The following is a 24,380-nucleotide window of genomic DNA, read 5'->3' as shown; positions in this document are numbered from 1 at the left end:
TTAATAATGCTTAATTTTTTACAATTAATAATGATTAATGTTACAATCAACACTGATGCTATCCCACTTTTCCATATGTTTCACTAATAAATTATTGTCTTCCTAGGAATCAGACTTGACATTTCGCCTTGCTAGTGGATTAGTTATTTGGCAGCCAATGTGGGAACACAGACATCCTGAAGTCCCCGCCTTTACAGCGCTGGTGAAACCCATTCGGAACATTATTACAGGTAACATTGTCCATCTTTGTGAGCAGAATATATATATTTTTTTACCATATTTGATAAATATGATTGTTCTGCATGAAGGACCTACCTACACAAATATATGAATAGATGGCATAAAAAGCAATTTCTTAATGTAGACCAGTTAGCAAATTTGCATTGTGATACATCGTGATCATACAGATGCGGTGCTGTGGGTAATTCAGGTAAACAGGTTGTTTGGTGTCCTAATACAGACTGAGGCTATATTCACATTATGTAAGAGACCGGCCGTTACGTGACTACGCCAGGTCATGGAACGTCCGGTCTCTGAAAAGATTATCCTGGCCAGTACTGCAGTACCGGCCGGATGATCTTTGCAGCCGCAGAGTTCTGATGCGGGCGTATCAGTCAGGGCCGGGACAAAGGGTAGGCCAGGGTAGGCGATGGCCTAGGGCGCCACCTAGTGGTAAATTTCCGGGGGCGCAATTTCAGTTTCTTTAAAAAAAAAGTTAGCTACTGTACTCCTGGTAGCTGCCTCCTCGCTCACATACCACCAGCGCTGCGCCCTTATGTCCTCCCACTCTCTCCCCCTCCCAGGCAGTGTGCAAATCCCCTCACCTGCAGCAGCATCATTTCTCCTAGCCGAGCCGACAGCACCCCTCCTCCTCCCCCCTTCCCATCTCTAGTCCCGCAGTGGCAGGCATCTACGCTCCTCCTCCTCACTCCTGCTTGGCTCCGGACCTTCTGACCAATGTCACATGATGTCTGGAGCCAATCAGAAGAGTAGAGAAGTGCTGCAAAGTAGTATGTGGTAAGCTGCCTCGTGATCAGGTAATGGGGGCTGCTGCTACACAGTGGGGGCTATACTATGTATGGGGGTGTATGGCTACCACCACATAATGTATGTACACTGTGGGGGCTATACTATGTATGGGGGTGTATGGCTGCCACCACATAATGTATGTACACAGTGGGGGCTATACTATGTGTGGGGGTGTATGGCTGCCACCACATAATGTATGTACACAGTGGGGGCTATACTATGTAAGGGGGTGTATGGCTGCCACCACATAATGTATGTACACTGTGGGGGCTATACTATGTGTGGGAGGTGTATGGCTGCCACCACATAATGTATGTACACAGTGGGGGCTATACTATGTGTGGGAGGTGTATGGCTGCCACCACATAATGTATGTACACTGTGGGGGCTATACTATGTTAGGGGGTGTATGGCTGCCACCACATAATCTATGTACACTGTGGGGGCTATACTATGTAAGGGGGTGTATGGCTGCCACCACATAATGTATGTACACAGTGGGGGCTATACTATGTGTGGGAGGTGTATGGCTGCCACCACATAATGTATGTACACAGTGGGGGCTATACTATGTATGGGGGTGTATGGCTGCCACCACATAATGTATGTACACAGTGGGGGCTATACTATGTATGGGGGTGTATGGCTGCCACCACATAATGTATGTACACTGTGGGGGCTATACTATGTATGGGGGTGTATGGCTGCCACCACATAATGTATGTACACTGTGGGGGCTATACTATGTATGGGGGTGTATGGCTGCCACCACATAATGTATGTACACTGTGGGGGCTATACTATGTATGGGGGTGTATGGCTGCCACCACATAATGTATGTACACAGTGGGGGCTATACTATGTATGGGGGTGTATGGCTGCCACCACATAATGTATGTACACTGTGGGGGCTATACTATGTATGGGGGTGTATGGCTGCCACCACATAATGTATGTACACAGTGGGGGCTATACTATGTAAGGGGGTGTATGGCTGCCACCACATAATGTATGTACACTGTGGGGGCTATACTATGTGTGGGAGGTGTATGGCTGCCACCACATAATGTATGTACACTGTGGGGGCTATACTATGTATGGGGGTGTATGGCTGCCACCACATAATGTATGTACACTGTGGGGGCTATACTATGTATGGGGGTGTATGGCTGCCACCACATAATGTATGTACACTGTGGGGGCTATACTATGTATGGGGGTGTATGGCTGCCACCACATAATGTATGTACACTGTGGGGGCTATACTATGTATGGGGGTGTATGGCTGCCACCACATAATGTATGTACACAGTGGGGGCTATACTATGTATGGGGGTGTATGGCTGCCACCACATAATGTATGTACACTGTGGGGGCTATACTATGTATGGGGGTGTATGGCTGCCACCACATAATGTATGTACACAGTGGGGGCTATACTATGTAAGGGGGTGTATGGCTGCCACCACATAATGTATGTACACTGTGGGGGCTATACTATGTGTGGGAGGTGTATGGCTGCCACCACATAATGTATGTACACTGTGGGGGCTATACTATGTATGGGGGTGTATGGCTGCCACCACATAATGTATGTACACTGTGGGGGCTATAGGGGTGTGTGGAGACTGTACATTATGGGGAGGGGGGGGGGGCAGCCAGGAGGCTATACACTGAGAGGGCAATTCTATCTGTTGCAAAGCGTCTCACCCCCTTCTATCTGTTGCAGAGCGTCTCACCCCCTTCTATCTGCTGCAGAGTGTCTCACCCCCTTCTATCTGCTGCAAAGCGTCTCACCCCCTTCTATCTGCTGCAAAGCGTCTCACCCCCTTCTATCTGCTGCAAAGCGTCTCACCCCCTTCTATCTGCTGCAAAGCGTCTCACCCCCTTCTATCTGCTGCAAAGCGTCTCACCCCCTTCTATCTGCTGCAGAGCGTCTCACCTCCTTCTATCTGCTGCAAAGCGTCTCACCCCCTTCTATCTGCTGCAAAGCGTCTCACCCCCTTTTATCTGCTGCAGAGCGTCTCATCCCCTTCTATCTGCTGCAGAGCGTCTCACCCGCTTCTATCTGCTGCAGAGCATCTCACCCCTTCTATCTGCTGCAGAGTGTCTCACCCTCTTCTATCTGCTGCAGAGCGTCTCACCCCCTTCTATCTGCTGCAGAGCGTCTCACCCCCTCTATGTGCTGCAGAGTGTCTCACCCCCTCTATGTGCTGCAGAGTGTCTCACCCCCTCTATGTGCTGCAGAGTGTCTCACCCCCTCTATGTGCTGCAGAGTGTCTCACCCCTCTATGTGCTGTAGAGTGTCTCACCCCTCTATCTACTACAGAGCATCTCACCCCCTCTATCTGCTAACCCTCTTCCACCCACTGCTCAGCATCTTACCCCCTCTATCTTCTGCAGAACACCTCACTCCCCCTCACCTGCTGCAGAGCATCTAAGTCTCTCTTCTACAGAGTGTCTCACTCTATTTTCTGCTGAGAATTTCACTCTCCTTTACCTTCGGTACAGCATCTCGCCCCTCTGTCTTCTGCAGAACATCTCTCCCTCCTCCACCAGCTATAGAAAATCTCCCTAACTTTATGCAGAGTACCTTACCCTCCTCTACCTTCTGGGGGGGGAGGGGCTGTACACTGTGTGGGCTATACACCATGTGGGACTAAACAATGTGGGTGCTATGTGGGTCTATACTATGTCGGGGCTATTCACTGTGTGGGGGCTATACACTAAGGGGTCTATACTATGTGAGGACTATGTAGGCACTATACACTTACTAATATATGGGAGCACAGGAGCTGGCCTAACTCCTATATGGGGCACAGAGGTGCATAATTACTGTAGGGGAGTATAGAAGAGTGGCCTAATACTATTTGGGGACACAGAGTGGCCTACTATTTTGGGGCACATATGGTGCCTAACTGCTCATATGGGGACACAGGGGGGTACTGTTATTGTGTGAAGCAATACACATGGGGAGTTTGTATAAGGCGAGGATGATGCTGAAGCAAGGAGCCTAAAATGTTTGTCTGGCAGATTCTGTGGAGACAGTTCATGGCGGTAGAACTCTTCATGATCTCAGCCAGATGAAAAAGACAAGCAAATACTAACAACTTCAACTGGCAAAAACGTAACTTAGAGAGAAGTAGAGAAGACGTCCCCTGTGAGTCACTGGATGTAACTGCACTATAATCACTTATAAGGCCTATAGATCTTGTATACAGCTGAATCCCTACCTCTTTATGGTCACTGCTAGGGATTGGTGGAGTTACAGACTTACAGTTCATGTGAACCTGAATGCCTGGTATTTGAATCCTAGTGGCTGAAGAAGATGGATGCAGCCTATGCATCCATCTTCTCCAACCATCAGACTTCAAATAGCGAGTTTTTAGGGGGGCGGGGGGCACCATTTGCCTTCTCTGCCTAGGGCACCAAAACGCCTTGTCCCCGCCCTGGTATCAGTGCCCTCCCGCATCAGAACTTTCCACTGCACGCTATGGAGCAAGCGTCCGGAGCCACTCGCTCCATAGTGTGCACTGACATGGTTTTGTACAGCCCCTATTCAATAAATAGCGGCCACAGAAAACTGACATGTCAGTTGTTCGCGGTGCTGCTAGGGGTCCCGGCCGGGGCGTATACTATGTGTATACGCTCCGGCCGGGTTCCCATACACGGCAAGGTAATGTATATTTTCGTAATAATCACATCCGTTGTACAACGGCCGTGGTTTTACGTAAATATACATTGTGTGAACAGAGCCTGAAACTGATGACATGACTAGGGATCTCGGAAAAGAACAGCATTATTGGCCACTTATCAACATTCAAATATTAAATGGCAGGACTTTTATAAGCCACATATTTGCAGGTTAGGCTGGGTTCATACTGTGTTCTGATTCTACATCCCTGGTATAAGTAAGGACATAGGCAAAAACATATACTGTGGTGTACAGTTCATGCAGTGGACCCATTCACTTTAATGGACTGAATGTAGTCTAAAAGTAATTTCTATTTTGTGGGAATCAAAAGTCTTGTGTGCTGTAGACATTCGGGAAAATGGACTGAACATAGTCACCAATAGACTTCATTGGCTCCATTAATGTGAATGGGTCCATCATGAGTACATTGGCATACCTTATTGTCTTTTCCCTGATGAATATGGCCACATAGAGCCTGAAATGCACTGTAAAGCCAGCCATAGTGCCATTAATATCACGTCTGTTTCATAGAAACAAAAGCTTTCATACAATTCTCTATAATATCTTTGCTATTTCTAAACCTTAAGTATTCCACATATTCACAGCTTGTAGATGATATGGCGAAGATATGTCTGCCTTGTAACTTTCAACTTTGTATTTTAGCAAAAAGAAGTTCTCCATGTAACAGTCAGAACAAGGTGGTGGATTCCCCCAAGCAGAGCTCTGGCCTCACAGAGGTAAGAGACATAACAATAGTCATCATTTTCTCCAGTATAGCAAGTAACCAAATGGCATATAAACCAGACAAATTAATGGCAACTCCTGCAATGCACAGTGGAAAGACAACGTCAGTCAAAATTACCCTATGCAGGAAATAAACAGGAACCTAAGAGAGATAGGAGGTAGGGGATCTGTAATTATGATTGTACGACATTGTACTCTCATTTACTTCAGTGGTAGCTGAGCTGCAGTAACCTGGTACAGCCACTACACAATGTGTAGCGCTGTCTGCTTCTGCCACTGCTGTCTGTCCAGTATATGCAGGCAACTGAGCCAGTTTCACTTTACACCATGTTTGATAAATCTGCAACCCCCCCCCCCCCCCCCCCCCATAGTATACGCTCCGCCCGGGATTCCATCCGGCTGCAGTAAAAACTGACTGGCTGCGGCCGCTTGCTCCATGGTGTGCACCGGTGAATTGGGATGTGGGCGCACACGGGTTCACCCGCATCCGAAATCATCAAAAATGAAGATAATCCGGACGGTACTGCAGTTGATCATCAGTAACACTGGCCAGGTCACAGCACAGCCAGTTTTGTACATAGTGTGAACCCAGCCTCATAATGTGATTCTGCACTAGGGATAGCACTTGGATGTATCCTACATAGAAAGTTAGAATCATGTTAAGATGTATTGTATGAAGTGTCACTCAATAATAATTTGAGCTTTGGAACACAATGGTGGGAATAAATAAAAATGAACTCATAGAAAAACTGTCCAGCTTTACCACAGCAACCAATCAGAGCTCAACTTTGATATTTTAACAAGCACTGTGATTGGCTGCTATGGTAAAGCCGTACAGTTTTATTGTTAGTCCCTTTTTAGGCCTAGTTTACATATATATAAGATCCATCCGCTTTTGTTTTTTGTAAAAAACTGACTGCAACTGATATCACAACTGATGGCAAAGGTCATCAGTTGTCATCAGGTTTTCTATCATTTTTTAATGAAAAACCATCAGTTGCCATCAGTTAATATCAGTTGCAATCACTTTATTCCTTTAGTTGTCATCAGTTTTTTTCAAATACAGTATATAGGGGGCCATCTATATAGGGGGCAGCACCAGAACAGGAGATAAAATATTGTGGACAACTTTTACATTGGAGTCCTCAAAAGCGGGGGTAGGGAACCTTGGCTCTCCAGCTGTTGCAAAACTACAACTCCTATCATGCCTGGGTATCCCAGACATGATGAGAGTTGTAGTTGTGCAACAGCTGGAGAGGCAAGGCTCCTACCCCTGTCCTAAATGGTGCTGCACTGTATAAAGGAGCTGGAGGGGCAGGGGTCACAAGAGTTTAATGTCGGGGCAGGGACAGGGACTTCTCCATGGAGCGCCGGAGGCAAAAGCCGGAGGATGCATAATGCATGCGTCTGCACACGCCCCATCGAGTTTAGTGGATGCGGTGCCGGATAGCTGACCTGGCTGTACGTCAGAATGCTGCATGCTGTGTTCTGCCATACAGCCAGTCCGGCGGCCCGGCGGCATCATTTGTAGAACGGATCATCCGAACTGTCCCATTGAAAACAATGGGATCAGTTCAGAGATGCGTTTCCCTCCGGTGCTTCTCTACTGCAACGGAGGGAACCGCCGCCGGATCGCTGGATTTATGTAAACTAGGCCTTACATCAGACTTGCTATCACAAATAAACAGAAATCAGAACCAGTGCACCAATGGGGGCATGGCTTTTTGCAAAGATGGCGTGGCCTGATTGTGAGTGACTGTAATTGATTTGGCACATTGTTAGACTGTCTAGTCTACATTTATATTGCCCAAGCATAAGACAGTATTGGTAGATCTGCCCCAATATATTTAAAAGCAAAAATGCATTTTACTTGTTAAATGATTATTGGAATGTGAGCTATGCTATGATATTGCAATGTAATTCCTTTTATGCACAAGGGGTTTGAAGTGGTTTCTGAAGTATCTCAGCCAGAAGATCTAGCACCTCCAAGACCTACTGTATCCAGCTGCCAGAGAGCCAACTCATTTGATGGCTGCACTACATCCCAAACATTCCAGGAGAGAGGACCACCCTTTCCAAGGTGACAATGCCCTGTTTTCCAGTCCCCATTTGTTAATGTAGATATAGATATAGAAGGTTTTAACTATTTCATTTTTTTCTTATAATTTGTAGAGCATCTTTAGTGATTCCTCCATGCCAAAAATCCCGATATGCCACTTACTTTGATGTGGCTGTATTAAGGTGCTTATTGCAGCCTCACTGGTCAGAAGAAGGAACTCAGTGGTCACTCATGTATTACCTGCATCGACTTAGGCATATGCTGGAAGAGAAACCAGAAAAGTCTCCTGAACCTGAGGAACCTCCTCTCCCAAGACCTCGCAGCAGCTCCATGGTGGCAGCAGCACCTTCCCTTGTGAACACCCATAAAACCCAGGTCGGCAATCAAATATCTTCTAAAAATGAGAAATTGTATATGTCTTAAAGCAAATGTACTATCACCAGTACAGAATTTTTTCTTTTGCCATACCAGCTCGACCTCCAAGTGTGACAATAACCCCTCCCCTTGGTGACGTGTCGTGTCTCCATCAAGCAAGGAGACCATGTCTCCAGAATCAAGCAAGGATGTCACCAAGGGGAGGGCTTATCGTCACACTGGGGGGCAACAGGTCTGCCCCCAGTGTCTTCAGCCGATGCTCCAGCAGAAAATGGTGAAGAGCACAGAAACCAGGCAGCGTTTTGAAAAAGGACTGTGCCACCAGTGATCTGTAATATATTTGTAAATCACTCATATACTAAAAATTAAATTATATCCCAGAAACAAATAGCTCTAAATTCTTGGCCACTAGGTGCCTCCCTCTCTGCAATCTACTGTTCACTGCCAGTTTTGAGGCCAAATCTGTCTTTGCTAACAAAGATAGAATGATGGATAACAAGAAGTGAAGGTTGGGCTTAGCATATGCTGTGTGTAGGAGAGGAGGAGAGAGGATGTGTACATGCCAGCTGAAACATCCTCCATCCTCTAGAGGATCTGCATGGTCCATTAAAGTTAGATCAAGGCTCCTTCTCATATCATCAGTAGATCAGTACTTAGTATAACACCTTACTTGCTGGGCTGTGCATGAAAGGTAGGTAAAGGTTTCCCTCTCATCTCAGGAGCAGAAAACCTAGATTACTAGCTCTCCACCTACAGAGATCTGGACATCTCTATGAAGACTGGTGGGGCAGGGAGAAGCCACTTCCGACCACCCTGATGACTTGCAAACATGTATCAAAAACTTAAGCTTACTGTCCTTACTAACACAATAGAGTTTTTAGTTAGTTGCTATGTGTAAGAAGAACTTTTTTTTGGCAGTTACATCAAGCTTTCTGTATGAACATTAGTGGAATACTTTAGAAGATTTTTTCATAAACCTTTTTTATTTTAAAGGATATGACCAAATGTAATGAAGAGGACAAGGCACTGGGCACAGAGCCATATGCCAAAGTATCACTGACCAATCTGCGAAGATCTGCAATACCAGATCTCTCCTCTGATATTGGAATCAACATTTTCAAGAGGGTAAGAAATATTGTCTTATTCCAGCAATGCATTCTATCAGCTCATCTTCAAATGCATTCAAATCATCTATGATCTGTTCTCCTACAGCTGAGGACCAGAAGAGATGATAGAGAACGTAAGGGATCAATACCATATCATCACCAAGGGAAGAAGCGGCAGCGTAGGATAGGGATGCCCTTTCTACTGCACGAGGACCACTTGGATGTATCCCCAACCCGCAGTACGTTTTCCTTTGGGAGTTTTTCTGGTATTGGAGAGGACAGGCGCACTATTGAGAAAGGGGGCTGGCAAACCACAATATTAGGTGAGTTTGGTAGCTGTAGGCGATGCATTGTAAGGTATCATTTGGCAGCCCTGTGAAAGATGTGTTTTAGAACTGTTTGCACATTTTTCATTAACAAGGCCCACTTCATCTTCAGAGATACAGTGCTGCATTTGTGAAAGAATGGAGCAGGGGAGGGAATCTATACTAGTCTACAGGAGGTCTGCTATTTCAGAGTGGTTGGCTATGTAGAGATACTGTAGGACAAGTCCAGTGTAGGGTTAGTGGGGCTATATCCACAAGAGGGGAGGATGCTCAGGATGGCGTTATTTCCTTATACTACTATGGGTGGGAAGGTTATCAGGACCTAATCCATGTCTGGTTAGTTGATATGGAAAATACTCTTGGCTGGCATGGTTTCAACCCACTGTTCTTCTTTTACTAATAACAGACTTGTTAGTTTTTAAGGCATACAGTTTTCGATATAAGAGCAAATTGCTGAGTTAGGAACAATCATATTTTATATGATAATCCGGGTCTTACATGGATGATGGTTTATCTAAAGCTTTAGTGACAGCTCCATAGACAATGAATGGAATATCATGTGTGACTTACCACCCAATTCATAACATACGCTCAGATCCCTATTTTGGAGATCACAGGGGGCCTGTGGATAGTGGATAAATTATTTTAAGTATTTTAGATAAGTTTAGGTAATGTACAGTAGTGCTTAAAAGTTTTTTAAACTCTTCAAATTTTTGCAGAATAAGAATTTGACCTAAAATTTTCAAAATCAGATTTTCACACATATCCTAAAAGTAGATAAAAAGAACAAACTTTTAAACACCATCATAAAGAGATTTACCTGATTTTAGAAACACAGGGACATGTCAAAATGTTTTTATTGGTCTGGGTCTCTGCTAAGACCACGATGATTTGGAAAGCAAGAGGACAGCAATACACAGTAGCACATGTCACTTCCCCTCTGTCAGTCATCTCCATGCAACGGCCACAGAGATGTCTAACAGAGCAGGGGAGTGATATGAGCTGATCAAAAAGTTTTACATTCAAGAAAGTGCCTATTCAAGAAGCTATACTCTTAAAGTGATACTGTAACCCCACTTACTCTCACTTCATTTCAACAGTTAACATTGTCAATTAGGCGGGGGAAATCTCTGGTACTTTCTGACACCAGTTGATTTGAAAGAAAAAACATTTAGCTGAAGTTGCCCTTTAGACTATTTTAGAGCAAAAAGAAGACACAGGCAAGTTTATATAGGTATATATGAAATGTGCAGCATCTAAGCTTGTGGATGATGTGGAGAACTGCACATAGAATAAGAATGGGGGGTGATGGGGGGGTCACTTTAATAGTAATTGCAAATTACTGCATTTTCTGAGCCTTGGCCCTGTAGGTCTGGACCCTGGCACTTTAGATCTGAGCCCTGGCACTGTAGGTCTGGACCCTGGCACTTTAGGTCTGAGCCCTGGCACTGTAGGTCTGGACCCTGGCACTTTAGGTCTGAGCCCTGGCACTGTAGGTGTGGACCCTGGCACTACATTAGCATGGTAAAGATTGTGCTTGTAAAGAGTTTAACAAATTTCATGTTGCCATAGGTAAATTTACACGGCGTGGAAGCTCTGATACAGCTACTGAGATGGAGAGCTTGAGTGCAAGGCATTCTCACTCCCATCATACATTGCTAAGCGATCTTCCTGACCACTCCAACAGTCATGGAGAGAACACATCTAAAGATGGTATGCTATATGTATAAATGTTCATGGGTGTTATGTATGATGTTATTTAGGGTAGACAATTACAAAGGAACCCTAATTCTTTCCAGTGAGGTCTCAAATTTCTACTATCACTGTGGCCACATTCAACACTACCCTTGCATCATTCAACGTTGGCTATGCCGACTTCTTTGCTGACCACATGAGAAAGCTCTGCAATCAAGTGCCCATCCCGGAAATGCCACATGAACCTCTTGCCTGTGCCAATCTACCGCGAAGTCTAACAGACTCCTGCATTAACTACAGCAGCCTGGAGGATACAGACCACATAGATGGGACCAACAACTTTGTCCACAAGAATGGAATGCTGGATCTATCGGTAAGGGAATTAATATACCCACTGCTTGCCTTGCCATGAAATAGACATAGTGCATATACATTACTCTGCTTTAAAGAAGTTACTAAGTGAAGTAAAGTACATGGGATATGATGTATATGAGATTTCTAGTATTATCACAATAAAGAACATGTATACATTGTAAGGCCATATATGTTCACCCTACATTTTCACAGCTCCGTTTAAAATGACACTCATCATTTTGTGTCTAAAATGACGGACGTCATTTAGCAGCCTGGCCTCCCCTAAGGGCAATGCTGTTGGTAACTTATTCTAGTTTGGGTTTACTGATTGGAATTTGGGTGTTGCTTAACTGAAAAGTCCATTGAATTCAATAGTAAAAACTGTGAAAAGACGATGAAAAAAGAAAAACTGTGTGAACAACTAATAAAAAACGTCTGCTGTTTGCAAAAGACATCCGGAAATAATTGTCATGATCATTATTTTAACGTCCGCGCAGACAACGTCCGTTATTTAATACATTGTGTGCATTGGATGTCCGTCATTCCATTGACTTCAATGGATTAAAGTCAATTAAATCTCTGCAAAAATCTTTTAAGTAACAAAAGCGGACACCTTTTCTCTTTTTTTGACATTGTGTTGAAATAGCCTTTCATAGTGTGTAAGGCTAAAAAAAAGACATAAATCTATTCAGTTAAACACTGCTTTTTTCTTTCTTTTGCTTGTTTTTACCCTTCCTCTGGATCAACACTGATCCAGAGGAAGGAAAAAAACAAGCAAAAAATTCTATTAGAGGTCCAAATTCAATTGAATAATAAGAATAGCAGAGTAAATTCCTGAATCAATGACCATTCTCTACAAATCTAGTGGCTATAACCTATAATATTATTATGACCCAGAAATGCATCTACGCTCCTCAACATGACAACTTCCTCTGGCAAAGAGTTCCTTAGTCTCACTGCTCTTACAATAAAGAATCCCTTTCTGTGATGCTGCAGAAACCATCTTTCCTCTATAAATAGAGGATGACCCATATTATTGATATAGACATGAATATAAATATAAAATCATGGGAGACATCACTGTATTAATCTTTCCGATACGTACACATAGGTGTTAGGTCCCCCTTAAGTGTACTGTAGTACACTCATTTATTACTTTAGTTGCCTGCATTGGAATATGCACAAGCAGGTGGTCTGACTAGTGATTGCTCATCATGTGCATCGAGGGCCCTTTTGATGCACTCCATGATCTTATTTGCCTCGACAGCAGCTGTCTGACACTGGTTTCCATACCTGAAGGAATACTCCAGATAAATGTGGCAAATAAAAATTCCCAGGGTGTCATTCTATCATTAAAAGTGCATAAAAATACAGGCACTCACCTTGCTTCCGGTTCCCCTTGATGTGGCCAGTCCCTATTGTTTGTTTACCCAGTGTTTTCTCATTTATCAGGTCATCTTAGCAGAAATGTTCTCTTACACTAATCAGTGATATTGATATATTGATATCCGAATGGTTTATCTTTCTATTAGGTTGTTCTTAAAGCTGTATACCTTGTTCTGAACCATGATATCAGCTCCCGAATCTGTGATGTGGCCCTGAATATTGTAGACTGTCTGATCCAGCTTGGAGTTGTGCCATGTGTAGAGAAGAAGAGAAAAAAGAGTGAAAACAAGGAGAATGAACCAACTATTTTATCAGGACCGGCTTCAGTCAGTGGGGAAAAGAGGCAAAGCGAAGGGAACTTCCAGATGAAAGGGGCTTCCCGAGGGTCAAGCTGTGGTTTCGGAGGTGGCTCAAGCGGAGGAACAGGAGGCGGTGGTGGCGGAGGAGATGATGGCAGTGGTGACAATCAATTTAAGAATGGAAAAAACAATGAAAAGGTAATTCTGGTCCTGGATAATAATAGAAGCAAAATATTAAACATTGGGTTGGCAGGGGCTGAGCGTGCAGGCATCCTGCTATACAGACAACCATAAACAGGGAAATGGTCACTAACAAGTATGTACATGCAAGGACAGACATACACTCACAACAAGCAAAAGCGTGCAGCATATCCTCACACACACACACATATATATATATATATATATATATATATATGTGTGTGTGTGTGTGTGTGTGTGTGTGTGTGTGTATATATATAGTGGTGCCTTGGATTACAAGCATAATTTGTTCTGGGACCGTGTTTGTAATCCAAATCCACTCTTAAACCAAAGCAAATTTTTCCATAAGAAATTATAGAAATGCAGACAATTGGTTCCACACCCCAAAAATAATGATTTATTTTCTGAATAACATGTAAAAGAAACAAAATTCAGAAACAGCAGAATATGTGATATTATAAGTTACTGTACAGTTATGGAGAGGATGGGAAGCACAAGGACTGACAGAGACTGCAGGGAGCATGAAGGAATGATCAGGGCAGATGTGGGCACATACATGCAGCGCTCTCTCTCCGGGGTGAGAGGGGTTACAGCTATGAAGAGATTACCTCCACAGTCCTGTTCAGGGGCGGATTAATTTTACCATAGGCCCCGGGCTGTTCACCAAGCCTGCCCCCCCCCCCTCCCCACTGTAACTATGGCAGCACTAGCCTGGCGTTCATAGTACAGGACAGATAATGTCATGATGCCCTGATTTGTGCAAAATTGACATAAAAAACAGTGATTTTTTGCAAATCATGGCGGAAGTGTAGCCAGGAGACAGTACACCACTGAGAGTATAAGTCTTTTTGGGTGATCATGGGCCCCCCAGGAGCTCAGGGCCCCGGGCTGCCGCCCAAAACTCCCCTATTATAATCCACTACTGGTCCTGTCCCCTGATGTAAGCCCCAGCCTGAAGTGGATCTGCTACGATTTGGAAAGTTAGGGAGACTTCCTGGGTCAGAGTACAGTGCTGTAGACCCTGCTATGCAGACCATGCCCCTCCTCCACTCCTCCTCCCACCCAGTACAGGGAGCTCTTAAACCAAAATGCTCTTAAACCAAGTTACTCTTAAACCAAGGTACCACTGTATATATAAATATGTAGCATATTCTCACATATGTCATATACATTCATATGCATAATATACCCACACCTATACAGTATATATACATATGGTATATACAGAACATACTTACACACACACACATATATATATATATATATATATATATACACACACAGCACGTATATACAACCAGGGCCGTGTTAACAGCTGCTGCTGCCCTAGGCACTAAACCTGAAGACGCCCCATCTTGGGGAGCATGGTCTCGGCCACATGGGTTTCCATCTAAATTGCGTTTTTCATTGTTTTTAACTGCTTAAAGCATAAACAAATTTCCACATTGAATCAATGATTAGAGCCGTCTCCATATTGTCTATTGGAATTCTCACCACAGGATTGTTAGATTGGTAGGTAATAGCTCCAGGCGTCACATTTAACACTGCCATACTAGATCAATACAACCAAACCCCCCACCCCCCTGGAAAGACACCAGCTTGGCAAGTCTGAATGGGCAAGTCTGAACGGGAGGTGGGAGACTAAAAAAAAAAAAAAAAAGTTTGTCTCTTTCCCCGTTTCCTGGTGCTGCCCTAGCCACAGGTGTCTAGTGGTAAATACGGCCCTGTTTACAACACACATACTGTATATAGCATATACACACACATGTACAGCACATACACATTGTATACACACATACATTATATATGTATATATATATATATATATATATATACCATATACACACATATACTTACACATACAGCATACTTACACAAACTGTGTTCAGCATACACGCACACACACACACACAAACCTAATAAAGACCCAGCGTAACCGTAACACTATTGTTGAATCTTTTAAATAACTACAGACCATAGAATACATGCATACTAAACCTTGGACAAGACCTCAGAATACAGACCCCCAGAAGTATGGGCCCCCAAAAAAGTACATACCTATTATACCTCTATGAAACCTTGCTACTCTGTTCTGTGGTTGCAGGACCAACACACCTATGGTCGTGTGAATTTATCTGCACAGATTCTTGTGTAACACCAGGACCTATGCACAAATGGTCATGTGACTTTATCTGAGTAGGTTCTTTTGTAACATCAGGACCTGCACACATATGGTCATGTGGGTCATGTGACTTTATCTGTGCAGGTCCTTCTCTAACATCAGCACTTGCACACATATAGTCAGGTGATATTATGGGTGCATGTCCGTGTACAGTAACATGACCTGCGCACATGTGGTCCTTTAACATTTCCTGCATACATTTGTGTTAGGATCACGGCACATCTTTACTATATTCATCATTTATTTATCTCTCTACAGGATGAGAATATCCCAGTAACCACCCACAAATTGGCACTGACTATGCTTATCAAACTGGTGAAATCATTAGGTTGTGCATATGGCTGCGGTGAGGGTCATCGAGGGCTGTCTGGAGATCGTCTAAGAAATCAGGTTTGTCTTAGAATGAATAGGGCTGCATTGTAACTTCTATGTACACTGCTCAAAAAAATAAATAAAAGGAACACTTAAACAACACAATATACCTTTCAAGTGAATCAACCTTCTGTGAAATCAAACTGTCCACTGTCCACTGATTGACAATCCATTTAACATGCAATTAGCAAGACACACTCAATAAAGGAGTGGTTCTGCAGGTGGGGACCACAGACCACTTCTCAGTATGCTTTTGAATGTTGGTGATGCTTTCACACTCGTGTTAGCATGAGACGAACTCTACAACCCCCACAAGTGGCTCAGGTAGTGCAGCTCATCCAGGATGGCACATCAATGCGAGCTGTGGCAAGAAGGTTTGCTGTGCCTGTCAGCATAGTGTCTACAGACTGGAGGCGCTACCAGGAACAGGCCAGTACACTAGGAGACATGGAGGAGGCCGTAGTAGGGCAAAAACCCAGCAGCAGGATCGCTACCTCCGCCTTTGTACAAGGAGGAACAGGAGGAGCACTGCCAGAGCGCTGCAAAATGACCTCCAGGAGGCAACAAATGTGCATGTGTCTGCACAGACGGTTACAAACCGACTCCATGAGGATGGTATGAGGGCTCGACGCCCACAGATGGGGGATGTGCTCACAGCCCAACACCGTGCAGGACACTTGCCATTTGCCAGGGAATTTGCCAGGATTGGCAAATTTGCCGCGGACGCCCTGTGCTCTTCACAGATGAAAGCAAGTTCACACTAAGCACATGTGACAGATGTGACAAAGTCTAGAGATGCCACGGAGAGCAAACTGTTACCTGCAACATCCTTCAGCATGACTGGTTTGGCAGTGGGTCAGTAATGGTGTGGGGTGGCATTTCTTTGGAAGGCCGAACAGCCCTCCATGTGCTCGCCAGAGGTGGCTTGACTATTAGGTACCAAGATGAGATCCTCAGACCCTTTGTGAGATCATATGCTGGTGCTGTTGGCCCTGGATTCCTCTTAATGCTAGACTTCATGTGGTGGGAGTGTGTCAGCAGTTCCTGCAAGATGAAGGCATTGAAGCTATGGACTGGCCCGCCCGTTCCCCAGATCTGAATCCTAATGAGCACATCTGGGACATCATGTCTCCTCCATCCACCAACATCACGTTGCACCACAGACTGTCCAGGAATTGGTGGATGCTTTAGTCCAGGTCTGGGAGGAGATCCCTCAGGAACATGCCCAGGCAGTGTAGGTATACACAATACTGAGCCTCATTATGACATTACATCAAAGCTGGATCAGCCTGGAGTGTGTTTTTCCACTTTAATTTTGTGTGTGACTCCAAATCCAGGCCTCCATTGGTTAATAATCTTGATTTACATGTAGATTTGTGTAATTTTGTTGTCAGCACATTCAACCTTGTACAGAACAAAGAGGACAATGCCAATATTTCATTCATTCAGAACTATAATGTGTTATCTGAGTGTTCCCTTTATGTTTTGAGCAGTGTATTATTCAGTGTAGGCTGATCATCGCAACCCCCCCCCCACCCCCACTTTGGTTATAAAATAGAAATTCCTCAGAGCTGAGAGGGGAGGTGCACTGATAGTGTACAGATGGGAATGCATTATCATTACATTATCAGTGAAATTGAGCGTGCCCTGCAGGTTGCCTGGATTAGGTTGCAGTCAGATAGAACAGATACATTCTGTACTGCCATCTCATGGTGAAGTAGCTAAATGCAGCCTTTGCTTTTATTTTGCAGGCACAAAACTGTCTCACTAAGCTATACAAACTGGATAAAGTGCAATTCCGGCAAACAATGAAAGACTATGTTAATAAGGATTCTCTTAATAATGTAGTTGACTTCCTCCATGCACTCCTGGGATTCTGTATGGAGCCGGTAACCGACAGTAAGAGTAAATCAAGATTCAATTTCTAATATCTACACAAAATTTTATCTTGACTAGAAATAATATTTTTATTGTGTTTACTTTGACTAATGTATTTAACCTGTGAGAATATAGATGAGTGTCAATGTTTTCTACTAGGACAATTCCTGTGTGTGCAGCACTGTGTTGCTCATGCTGATATTACAATGTCTTGTCTCTGTGTATCTACAGATAGGGCCGGGTTTGGAAATAATTTTGCAACAATGGACAATAAGTCTACAGCCCAAGGTGTGGAAGGTATTATAGTGAGCTCCATGTTTAAGTCTCTGATCACTCGCTGCGCCTCAACAACACATGAGCTGCACAGTCCTGAGAACCTGGTAAGATGTTCAGTCACTTTAGAAGACATGTCATTTTAGATGGTATTTAGACTTATAGAAATAATTGCTATGAGCATGAACCCCCTACATTCTGGTAAAAGATTACAGGTTGGGGTGCTTGATTTATAGAATGTTACTTTATCATGAATTTAAGTCACTTTAACATGTAACTATCATTTTCAGGTAACTCTATGGCTATGTTCACACAACGTTCTTTCCTCTATCCCTCTTTCTGCTTTCCTATGCTCAGCTGCCGTATGAATACAGACTACCCTCTATACCAGTGATGGCTAACCTTGAAACTCCAGCTGTTGTAAAACTACAATTCCTATCATGCCTGAACAACCAAAGATATGGCTTTGGCTGCCAAGGTACAGTATGATGGGAATTGTAGTTTTGCAACAGCTGGAGTGTCAAGGTTAGCCATCACTGTTCTATACTATATAATCACTAAAAACAACATCCTGCAATCCCAACTCACTGTAGCAAAACTTCAGATGTTCCCAGACCAGCACTGAGTAATGTAACATTGGAATCCAGCGGCTTCTGTGGCCACAAAGTCTAAACAGCGAACAGACTGCTTGCCTCCTCTTCTTGCTCACTCATCAGCCCCTCCCCTCTCCATAAGTTATACCGAGCAGTGCAAACTGATCTTCACTCTGCTTTTTGCTCATGTAGACACTTTTTTTTTTTATAATAAATATCCAAGAAGTTGAGGGGGGGTGGGGGTGGAAAACAACCTTGTAAGTACAGAAAGAAGCTCTTTTGCCTAATAAAATGTATTACAGAGTTTCTTATATTCGCTTGTACTATTGATTTCTGCAAATATTCTCGCCCTGTCACTGGGTAATGCTGCCATGTCATGTGTTTATTCTCCTCAGGGATTGTACTGTGATATTCGTCAGCTAGTTCAGTTTATCAAAGAGGCTCATGGAAATGTATTCCGCCGAGTAGCGCTCAGTGCCTTGCTGGACAGTGCAGAAAAGCTAACTCCAGGGAGAAAGTCCGATGATTCACAACAGGAGCCAAGATCTTCAGCCATCAAAAGGTTTGAGTATTACAGAGCTGTCAACAGCACCCGGCTCACCTGCTGCAGCTATGCTTGCTTGATGCTTGACAGCTTAATTTGCTTTATTTGGTTGGTTTGTTTTTCTTAATACTGGAATTTGTACATCAGTTGTGGGGCCAGACTTGTCTAGCGGAAACATCAGTGCATTTCTTCAGCGAGTTTTTGGCATATGCTGAGTAACTGAATTACAGAATCTCCCTAGAAGTTACACAATGAAACATTTTTTTGGAGATACAGGGGAGATTTAAGTGAAACTGGCTCAGTTGTCCCTAGCAACCAATCAGATTCCACTTTTCATTCCTCACAGACTCTTTAGAAAATGAAAGGTGGAATCTGATTGGTTGCTAGGGGCAATTGAGCCAGTTTCACTTTACACCATGTTTAATAAATCTCCCCCACAGTGTCCATAATTATAAAAAAGTATTTGACCTCCAATTCAATGGGAGCATAGGAGCTGACATATAGGGCTAGGGACCATCACATACAAACCATCACCCAGCTGTGCTCACCTCCTGTAGCTGTGTTCACACTGTGTATTTTGCTTGTATAACAAGCACAATAAGCCTTAAATTCTTAAGCTTTTCTTGTTGCTTCTTGGAGAGACTTTGAGGATAGGTAGGGTGCTGTTTTTGAACAAAGCAACTATGTTTTCCTAATCCTGGATCCCAGAGAGAAGACGAGGGCATGGGCAAATAAGCCTTTAGGGCTAGTATTGTGGCTGTTTACCGGTGTTAAAGGGGGCCCCATTTTAAATGTTTGCCATGACACATATAAATGATATTGTTATGCATACCTCCCAACTTTTGCAAAAAACAAAGAGGGACATGTGCGACACAGTCCCCATAGCTACGCCCACATAGCTACCCTCCATAGCGATCCTCCATAGCCACACCCCCATAGCTACACCCCCATAGCAACCCTCCATAGCTACACCCCCATAGCAACCCTCCATAGCCACTCCCCTACAGTCACCACATGCTGCTGACTGAATAGTGCCCGATATAGTATCCAATCCCCCCAAAAATGCCCGATATAGTATCCAATCCCCCATTATAGTGCCCCACATAGTATCCAATCCCCCCAATAGTGCCCACATAGTATCCAACCCCCTATATAGTGCCACACATAGTATCCAATCCCCCCATATAGTGGCCCACATAGTATCCAATCCCCCCATATAGTGCCACACATAGTATCCAATCCCCCCATATAGTGCCCCACATAATAGCCAATCCCCCATATAGTGCCCCACATAATAGCCAATCCCCCATATAGTGCCCCACATAGTAGCCGATGCCCCCATATAGTGCCCCACATAGTAGCCAATGCCCCCATATAGTGCCCCACATAGTAGCCAATGCCCCCATATAGTGCCCCACATAGTAGCCAATCCCCATATAGTGCCCCACATAGTAGCCAATCCCCATATAGTGCCCCACATAGTAGCCAATCCCCCCATATAGTGCCCCACATAGTAGCCAATCCCCCCATATAGTGCCCCACATAGTAGCCAATGCCCCCATATATGCCCCACATAGTAGCCAATCCCCCCATATAGTGCCCCACATAGTAGCCAATGCCCCCATATAGTGCCCCACATAGTATCCACTCCCCCCATATAGTGCCCCACATAGTATCCAATCCCCCATATAGTGCCCCACATAATAGCCAATCCCCCATATAGTGCCCCACATAGTAGCCGATGCCCCCATAAAGTGCCCCACATAGTAGCCAATCCCCATATAGTGCCCCACATAGTAGCCAATCACCATATAGTGCCCCACATAGTAGCCAATGCCCCATATAGTGCCCCACATAGTAGCAAATCCCCCATATAGTGCCACACATAGTAGCTAATCCCCCCATATAGTGCCCCACGTAGTAGCCAATCCCCCATATAGTGCCCCACATAGTAGCCAATGCCCCCATATAGTGCCCCACATAGTAGCCAATCCCCATATAGTGCCCCACATAGTAGCCAATCCCCCCATATAGTGCCCCACATAGTAGCCAATCCCCCCATATAGTGCCCCACATAGTAGCCAATGCCCCCATATATGCCCCACATAGTAGCCAATCCCCCCATATAGTGCCCCACATAGTAGCCAATGCCCCCATATAGTGCCCCACATAGTATCCACTCCCCCCATATAGTGCCCCACATAGTATCCAATCCCCCATATAGTGCCCCACATAATAGCCAATCCCCCATATAGTGCCCCACATAGTAGCCGATGCCCCCATAAAGTGCCCCACATAGTAGCCAATCCCCATATAGTGCCCCACATAGTAGCCAATCACCATATAGTGCCCCACATAGTAGCCAATGCCCCATATAGTGCCCCACATAGTAGCAAATCCCCCATATAGTGCCACACATAGTAGCTAATCCCCCATATAGTGCCCCACGTAGTAGCCAATCCCCCATATAGTGCCCCACATAGTAGCCAATGCCCCCATATAGTGCCCCACATAGTAGCCAATCCCCATATAGTGCCCCACATAGTAGCCAATCCCCCCATATAGTGCCCCACATAGTAGCCAATCCCCCCATATAGTGCCCCACATAGTAGCCAATGCCCCCATATATGCCCCACATAGTATCCACTCCCCCCATATAGTGCCCCACATAGTAGCCAATGCCCCCATATAGTGCCCCACATAGTATCCACTCCCCCCATATAGTGCCCCACATAGTATCCAATCCCCCATATAGTGCCCCACATAATAGCCAATCCCCCATATAGTGCCCCACATAGTAGCCGATGCCCCCATAAAGTGCCCCACATAGTAGCCAATCCCCATATAGTGCCCCACATAGTAGCCAATCACCATATAGTGTCCCACATAGTAGCCAATGCCCCATATAGTGCCCCACATAGTAGCAAATCCCCCATATAGTGCCACACATAGTAGCTAATCCCCCCATATAGTGCCCCACGTAGTAGCCAATCCCCCATATAGTGCCCCACATAGTAGCCAATGCCCCCATATAGTGCCCCACATAGTAGCCAATCCCCCCATATAGTGCCCCACGTAGTAGCCAATCCCCATATAGTGCCCCACATAGTAGCCAATGCACCCATATATACCCCACATAGTAGCTAATCCCCCATATAGTGCCCCACATAGTAGCCAATCCCCTATATAGTGCCACACATAGTAGCCAATCCCCCCACATAGTGCCCCACATAGTATCCAATCCCCCATATAGTGCCCCACATAGTATCCAATCCCCCCATATAGTGCCCCACATAGTAGCCAATCCCCCATATAGCGCCCCACATAGTAGCCAATCCCCCATATAGTGCCCCACATAGTAGCCAATACCCCATATAGCTCTCCACATAGCATCCAATCCCCCATATAGCGCTCCACATAATAGCCAATGCCCCCTTATTTGCCCCACATAGTAGCCAATCCCCCATATAGCTCCCCACATAGTAGCCAATTCCCCCATATAGTGCCCCACATAGTAGCCAATGCCCCCATATAGTGCCCCACATATTATCCAATCCCCCATATAGTGCCCCACATAGTAGCCAATGCCCCCATATAGTTCCCCACATATTATCCAATCCCCCATATAGCGCCCCACATAGTAGCCAATCCCCCTATATAGTAGCCAATCCCCCCATATAGCGCCCCACATAGTAGCCATAGTAGCCATTTGTGTGGCCCGACCAGAAAAACAATAAACCAGTAACTCACCTGTCTGCCGGTCCCAGCAGTTCCTCTCCTAGCAGAGCGCGCACTCCCGTCATCCTTCGGGGCGAGCAGCGGGGTACATAGTCACTGACTGTACTGGAAGTAATTAATGACAGAGGCTGCAGGTCACTTCCGGCACAGTCAGTGTCTGTATACCCCGCTGCCCGCCCCGGAGGATGACGGGAGTGCGCGCTCTGCCGGGAGAGGAGCTGCTGGGACCGGCGGACAGGTGAGTTACTGGTTTATTGTTTTTTTGGTTGGACCACACATAATGCGGGACACTGGGTGCCGTTCCGGGACCGCGGGACAGCACCCCGAAAACCGGACTGTCCCGCGGAATCCGGGACGGTTGGGAGCTATGTTGTTATACCGTATACCATAGAATCAGCTCAAGTTTTAACTGACTGCATCCACCCACTCAGCTGAGCATCCTACACTGCCTGTTCACTTACAGATTACCCTATGCAAGTTTGCTTATGCACCATCTATAAACATTTGTAAAACATAAAAGAAAGAGAAGTGCCTTTCAGCAAAGCTGGCTTTCCGCTTCGGTTAGCAATGAAAAATAAGACCAATGAAATGTAAATAACACAATTACATTTTGGTGCTTTTTGCCGTGTTGGTTTATCGAGAGATTTCAGCTTTGTTCTTCGACCAGTGGACTGGAAACTCCTGTGGCTTTTGGATATTCTGCATGTTCACCAGCTGTTGCAGCTGCAGATGCTATTGTGCAGAAGTGGCACCTAGGTGTCTAGCACTAGGTGTCAAAGCCCATGGAAGACTGTGTTATACAGTACATGTACCATAGATTAAGTAGTGATGATGTAAGTACAAATGTATAACGTATGATAAAAAAAATTAATTGAAAAACAAGTTTGGTGCCAAACTATTGTCCATCTCACGTCCATACCACCTGACCTGTGGACCCTTTGAATGCAACGTTAGAAAAGCTAATAATATTCCCAGACACAAAGCCTGTTATAACAGGACTGAAATTGAATTATTGTTGGTGTCTCACATAGAAAGGGAAACCTGAACTTTTGTGCATTAAAATGAATTTGATTGTCTGTGTATGACATGTGAAAGATATACTAGATAATACTGGGTATTAATATAACTCTTCTGATTTGTGGTTAGAAACCTTGAGAAGAGGATTTAAACCCAGCATAACCTCCAGGGGGGCATTTACAGCATGCTCTGTCTGTACACCATGGTTATACATTAAAACATGATTAAAAGGTATAGCCATAGGCTATTTGGTCCTTTTTCTTTTTAATATGTTTGTAAGTGACATAGGAGAAGGTTTGGTAGGAAAGGTTTGCCTGTTTGCTGATGACACAAAAGTGTACAATAGGATTGAGGTGTCAGTAATATGAAAAATGATTTCGCTTCTCTAGATAAGTGGTCCAAACAATGAAACCAACAGTTAAAATTTTCCACATGTAAAATAGTGCATTCTCTACTCGAGTATCATATCGGCAGTCCTGTTTTAGCAAAGACTTCAGAAGAGAAGTATTTAGGGG

The 24,380-nt window shown here is 44.6% G+C and overlaps 1 protein-coding gene across 11 annotated transcripts in view; it reads left to right on the top strand.

Annotated features, from left to right (window-relative positions):
• UNC80 (unc-80 homolog, NALCN channel complex subunit) overlaps positions 1-24,380 on the top strand; it is a 127,098-nt gene that overhangs the window by 7,221 nt on the left and 95,497 nt on the right. For 9 of the 11 annotated variants that reach the window (XM_069983234.1, XM_069983233.1, XM_069983232.1 and 6 more), the window contains exons 5-17: positions 107-230; positions 5,387-5,460; positions 7,405-7,547; positions 7,640-7,901; positions 8,895-9,026; positions 9,114-9,330; positions 10,906-11,046; positions 11,133-11,401; positions 12,915-13,265; positions 15,709-15,840; positions 17,574-17,727; positions 17,932-18,080; positions 18,962-19,128. In XM_069983234.1, coding sequence (XP_069839335.1) covers positions 107-230; positions 5,387-5,460; positions 7,405-7,547; positions 7,640-7,901; positions 8,895-9,026; positions 9,114-9,330; positions 10,906-11,046; positions 11,133-11,401; positions 12,915-13,265; positions 15,709-15,840; positions 17,574-17,727; positions 17,932-18,080; positions 18,962-19,128 — 2,315 coding nt within the window. The remainder of the gene's footprint in view (positions 1-106; positions 231-5,386; positions 5,461-7,404; positions 7,548-7,639; positions 7,902-8,894; positions 9,027-9,113; positions 9,331-10,905; positions 11,047-11,132; positions 11,402-12,914; positions 13,266-15,708; positions 15,841-17,573; positions 17,728-17,931; positions 18,081-18,961; positions 19,129-24,380) is intronic. The other 2 variants (XM_069983228.1, XM_069983237.1) reach the window with 1 other exon arrangement.

The sequence above is a fragment of the Dendropsophus ebraccatus genome, chromosome 9, assembly GCF_027789765.1.
Source record: "Dendropsophus ebraccatus isolate aDenEbr1 chromosome 9, aDenEbr1.pat, whole genome shotgun sequence".
Lineage (NCBI taxonomy): Eukaryota > Metazoa > Chordata > Amphibia > Anura > Hylidae > Dendropsophus > Dendropsophus ebraccatus.
Note: the sequence above shows the minus strand (reverse complement) of the source record. Positions and strands in the feature narration are given on the sequence as shown.